This window comes from Antedon mediterranea, chromosome 10, assembly GCF_964355755.1.
Source record: "Antedon mediterranea chromosome 10, ecAntMedi1.1, whole genome shotgun sequence".
NCBI lineage: Eukaryota > Metazoa > Echinodermata > Crinoidea > Comatulida > Antedonidae > Antedon > Antedon mediterranea.
The window spans coordinates 10,838,243-10,844,412 of NC_092679.1; the positions used below are offsets into that span (position 1 = coordinate 10,838,243).

General features: G+C 34.9%; 1 protein-coding gene across 1 annotated transcript; it reads left to right on the forward strand.

Annotated features, from left to right (window-relative positions):
• The first annotated feature begins 1,536 nt into the window (after positions 1-1,536).
• On the forward strand, positions 1,537-5,317 carry LOC140060983 (uncharacterized). The gene is made up of 2 exons (XM_072107360.1): positions 1,537-2,103; positions 5,261-5,317. The coding sequence occupies exons 1-2, from the start codon at positions 1,537-1,539 to the stop codon at positions 5,315-5,317; spliced, it is 624 nt and encodes a 207-aa protein (XP_071963461.1).
• Positions 5,318-6,170: the final 853 nt, after the last annotated feature.

The window sequence follows — 6,170 nt, forward strand, 5'->3', positions numbered from 1 at the left end:
ATACTCTTGACCTGCTTATTTCCAAATCAACTGACACCTTTCTAAATGTCAATGTGGGCATCCCACATATATCTGACCACTCAGCTGTACATTGTAAGTTACAGTTAAATAAACCGCGCCAACTCAGAAAATAGTTTCTAGTCGTAACTACAAGAATCTCTGTGCTGACTCTGTTGTCAGCGAGTTACTACCACTAACACTGACTGTATCTCTTCCATGTGACATTGATGATGCTATATGTATGTACAACTCTACATTGCGTTCAATCATTGATAAACTTGCTCCAACTAAGTCACGTCTGGTGACTATTCGACCGCAAACTCCATGGTATACTGATGAGATACGAAAACAGAAAAAAGTAAGAAGGCAGCTGGAGAGGAAATGGCGTAAGACAGGTCTCGAAACTGATTGGCATGCTTACACACATCAACGCCAATGTGTATCATCACATATTCATACTGCAAAGTTGGAATATCACTCAGCGCTAGTAAATAATGCTGTAGGCGACCAGAAGCAATTATTCAAAATTGTAAACACGTTACTGCATAGAGGAAATAAGACACCCTTATCTACCTGTAAATCAACCAGTATTCTTGCTGAACGTTTCTCAGAGTTTTTTAATGAAAAGATCACTAAAATTCGATCAGGATTTCCTCAATCTGTTCTCCAGGATGCGCATACATTTAGTACAAGGGCTTTTTTAAGCTGTCAACTGTCTATTCTTGAACCAACCACAGATGAGGAGATCGAGAAATTGATCAAGGCATCCCCGATAAAGTCTTGTGAGCTAGATCCTATTCCAACTTGGCTTTTAAGGGATTGCGCTCCTGTAATAGTTCCAGTGCTAATGAAATTAGTTAATCTTTCACTTATCACATCCACAGTACCGCAGAATTTAAAGAAAGCACATGTACGGCCTTTGCTGAGGAAGACTGGCTTCAACCCAGAAGTTCTTAAAAATTATAGACCGGTTTCAAATTTATTCTTTGTTTCGAAGCTTATTGAGCGTGTTGTTGCAGTTAGACTCTCTAAGCATATGTCAAATCACAACCTCAATGAAACTTACCAATCAGCATACAAAGCTAACCACAGTGTGGAGACAGCGCTTCTACGTGTTCCGAATGACGTTTTGACATCAATAGATAATCAAGAACTTGTTATTCTAGTTTGACTAGACTTATCGGCTGCCTTTGACACAGTAGATTACTCACTGCCTTTTCATAGATTGTCACATGATATTGGGGTAAGAGATCAAGCATTGTCTTGGTTTACATCATATCTAAAGGAACAGAACCCAGGCCGTCTGCATGGTGATGTTTCAACAGATGACCTTCCTCTATTATGTGGCGTCCCACAAGGTTCGGTGCTTGGACCACAGCTGTTTTCCATCTATGTTGCACCAGTTGCTGAAATAATACGAAGACACGGATTATGTCATCATTTCTTTGCAGATGATATACAAATCTACCTTGCCAGACAAAGTTTCTGCCCGCCGTAAAACGGTCAGAAGCATGCACTGCTGAGATTAGAAAATGGATGGGCTCCAACTTCCTCAAGCTAAATGATAAAAAGACCGAGGTGATCCTATTTGGTTCTGTTCAGCAGAGAAAAAAGATCCGGTTTGATGACCTACATATTGGTGGCGTGCTAGTCAATCCATCAACTGAAGTTCGTAACCTTGGTGTACAACTTGATTGTAAAATGACCATGGAATCACATATCAACAAAATCTGCCGATCTGCTATTTTCCATTTATGTAACATCGCCAAGATCAGACGTTACTTGAACCATTGTGCAACAGAGCAGATTGTACATGCTTTTGTTACCAGTCGGCTTGATATGGGAAATTCCCTGCTGTATGGTCTGCCAAAGAAGCAGTTGCGGACTCTCCAGAAGGTGCAAAATTGGGCAGCTCGCTTGGTGATGTGTGCCAAGAAGTATGATCACGTCACACCATTGTTCAAAGAGTTAAATTGGCTACCCATGGAGTCACGTGTTAAATTTAAGATCCTGCTGCTGGTGTTCCGATGCCTAAATAGTTGCGCTCCAAAATATCTCTCAGAATTGTTGACAGTCAAGCGAGAACTAAGATCTAGTCATCAGGTGCTACTGGACATTCCAAGGAGCAAACATAGTTGGGGAGATCGGACTTTCAGTGTTGCTGGACCTAGGCTCTGGAACCACCTACCCTTGAACATTAAACACACATCATTATTGAGTCACTTTAAGTCACTACTCAAAACTCACCTTTTCTGATTTTTTCTACAGCGCCATGAGCAATGAATGTTGGAATGGCGCTATATAAATCGAACGATTGATTGATTGATTCACCACTGTGCGCCGTTTGTAAATCTAGCTAATTTATAACGGCCTAATCTACCATATAAATTTTATCCTATTATTAAATATAATGCAGCTTTCACGCGCTCCAGAAATTGCACTGCAGACTTCGTACGCGAGCTGCTAGTTGTTTTACCCCTTTGAAGATTTGGAACCCCCACTTTTACAGCGAACACCCTCCATCCCCGACATATGCCCAATAAGATCCTGGTTACGGCCCTGCGGTGTCATGAAGATAGATTAGAGAGATAGATATCTCAGTTATAAATAGAGATATCTTTGTTTTAAATAGCGATATCTTAGTTACTAAAGATATCTCTATTCTACAGAGTTATGCGACTACTGTCGAGCTGAACCAGAAACAGACAAACACATACTATTAAAGTGTAAAAGTGTTCAACTTGCATGGAATAATTTTAATTCCATGATTCAAGACTGCTATACACTTAACAAAACAGTTAATTACTGGATAGAAATAGTTACTGGAACAAAAAGTAAAAATGTAAATGAATTAATCTCATTGTTAACCTTTTGTATTTACAAATCTAAATATATCAAATCGTCAGAAAAATATACAAAAAGATCAACAATGATTTGGAGCTTTTTCCGAGTAGAACTCGAAACACAATTTATTAGCTAACCTAAAATTAAAAAGGAATACAGAAGTAACTTTTAATACACTTATTGTATTTTACTATAAAACAGAAAGATGAAAAAGAAGGAAAGAAATATAGATTGAAAAACAACGCTTCAATACGTTGACCAAATTTTATAAGAGGGTATGTGCCAATATAACCAATTATGTTATGTTTGAAAAGATAACCAATTATGTTATGTTTGAAAAGATAACCAATTATGTTATGTTTTAAAAGATAACCAATTATGTTATGGTTTAAAAGATAAAGTAAAAAGATATCTCTTATAACCATATTATTGTACATACATGTTATAAACACATTTTTTAAATATTTATTCTTTGTATATCTTTATCATGGAATAGACTAATGAATAAAAGTGGAATAAACCCACGAAAGAGAGTAAAAAAGGATATCTCTATTTAAAAATAACACCTGATGAAGGGCTAGTGTTGCCCGAATGCTCTGCTAACTTTTCTGGCAGTTTTACTTTATAGTCTTGATTTAGCTTTTCGCTCTTTTTTGTATCTCCATTGAGATCCAGCCACGTCACTGATACCCACAGTATTGTCATTTCATTAATTTGCCTTTGGATCTATTTAAAACTAAGATATCTCTATTTAAAAGTATATCAGTGAGGTAAAGCCGAAGGTTAGAGGGCGTACCCCAGACTGAAAAGTGATTCAAACAGGACGAGGGGGAAACCAACTAGATGGCGGCCGTAAATGTGTTCAAAAACATTATTTAATATATAAAAATAAAAATCTAATATAATACATTAAGAACACATACATTTCAACACATATTCTTGTCAAAGCACAGTGTAGTTTTTATAAATTAAACATATTGTTAATCGCAATGAAATGAATATTTTCTTGGTAATCTAGCATTTTTCGCGCCGCTGCTCTAGCCAGCTATGTCCCATAAGGACATATTCATTAATAAGCTGTTTCATAGCGGTAGCTTTAGTATCTAAGGCCGACAGATTTGCGAATTTGTGAACACACACAGACAAAACAATTTGTATGTATTGTTGAACATGAAAACAACTTAACAATTTGTGTTTCCGCAGCAATGTATTTTTAATCTATTTATGTTAAACTTTTTTATTTTATCTATATAATGTATCAAAAATAATGCACCACGAAAAACACCCAAAATAAATAGTTTGGCATTTTATACTTTCGTTGGTGTTTGCGTGCATCATCTAATACACACAGCACCATTTTCATTAGCGTCTTCTATTTTCGCAAAGTCTGAACATTAAAAAGTAAAGTATAATTAGTTCCATATCCAGTATTGCTTTCACTTTTTAGTCTACATATATTTCAAAGTGTATGACAAATCAATGGCCGTAAATACAATAGTTCCCAATTTTATTCTTGATGCAATTTGTTTTTATTTTAATAATTTTTTTAAGTACTTTTATCAGAGTGCGCTTTTATTATACTTGCCCATGCAAAGTATCTATCTCTATGGTACAACGTTGTATCAACGTTGAAATCAGGTTGATGTCTGACAATTCAAGGTCGATCTGCCTTCGTCGATACAACGTCACTATTTAACGTCAATACAATTGAAATCAGATTGAAGCCTGACCATTTAAGATCGATCTACGATATCGTCGAAACGTCACTATTTAACATTGATGAAGTCAGGTCAAAAGTCTTACAAGGTAGTGTCGGTCTGCCATTGTTGATACAACGTCACTATATTAACGTTGATACAACGTTGAAAATTAGGTTGAAGCCTGACAATTTAAGACCGATCTACCTTTTTCGATAATAATCAGGTTGAACAAGCTGTCGAAACGACGTCACTATTTAACGTTGATACAACGTTGAAATCAGGTTGAATACTGACAATTTAATCGATCATATTAAACGATGAACCCTTCACATAAAAAGCGTCGATTTTCGCACACAATTTTGTCTTTTTCCACGATTTATGTTGAGTAATAATAAATGTATTATTCGGTTTAATTTATGAGCATATCAATACCATACATTCTACGTGAAAAAGTCAAGCTAATGTGTTTGAAGTAAAAAAAGTTCATGGTCAAAAGAAAGTTAATCGAACACGCACCCATAAACTTTATTATTTTAGGTATAACAACATACAAGAAGTTCAAATAAAGATAACTGTATAATATATCAATGTCATAATCAACGTTATAACATTAAATTTAAAACTAATATACGTAACTGATCTTGTATGCAATAGAAAAACAATTGCCGTATACAGGAACATTCTCTATATTATTAAACCTGCTGTTTGTCTTTCAGTCGCTTAGTTTTCTTGGTACATCTCTGAAGAATCTAAAGAACCACGTTCCGTCTTAGATGCTAAAGAATGAAGTTTTTAAATAATGGTGGTCTGAGAAAATATAGGCTTAATTGTTTTCAAATATAAAATAAGAGTTAACACAGTTGGGTCATTTTTTCATGACCTAGCGACTTTTTGACTGTGTGCTTATTGATTAATAAAACCCGATTAATATATTTTTATGTCACCAATGAAAACTATAAAGAAGAATAAGAATTCGTCAAAAGATTGCTAATGATAGCAAACTCATACACGACTGTGACCGTCCAAAATTATAATAAAATATACTTACTTGTACAGTATCAGCAAAAAAACAGATATTTGTCTGCTTCATACGCATAGTTTTCAGTTAATTTACTTTTTAGCAGATTGTAGGCCTAATTAAATTAACATTGAATATTTAAAATATGTTTCAGAAAGTGCATTACTGCTTGATAAGCAATAAAGGAATGGCCCATTTGTAAATGACTTTATTTTTATGTTAAGGTAGGCTTACTCCCATTGGCTAAGGTTATGATAATTTTGTTTGTATTTTCTATTATTTTGTTTAAAGCGTAATGTAATCGTTATCGGTTAGAACACTATTTATATTCCACATATATTGATTAATACTGTATACACGAAATTGTTTGATCGAAGAATATCTTATGTCGGTAGACAGTACTTCATAGAAGACTATATTTTGGTGTATATCGAAAGTGTTTTTACGTCTCCACCTGAACTGAGTTACTGGTCAAAGTAAGATAGATTAACGTTGCCAATTGATATACTACTGACCAAAGAGGCAAAATAACGACTTGAAATTAAAATATGATAGTTCAAAGCAGACCATTAAGAGCGAACAATAAACCCAAGAGGTTTAATGATTTT

Coding starts and splice junctions, on each gene's coding strand:
- LOC140060983 (XM_072107360.1), top strand. CDS start 1,537: ATGGGCTCCAACTTCCTCAAGCTAAATGATAAAAAGACCGAGGTGATC. Junction 2,104..5,260: donor AACTAAGATCTAGTCATCAG/GTGCTACTGGAC, acceptor TTTGTCTTTCAG/TCGCTTAGTTTTCTTGGTAC.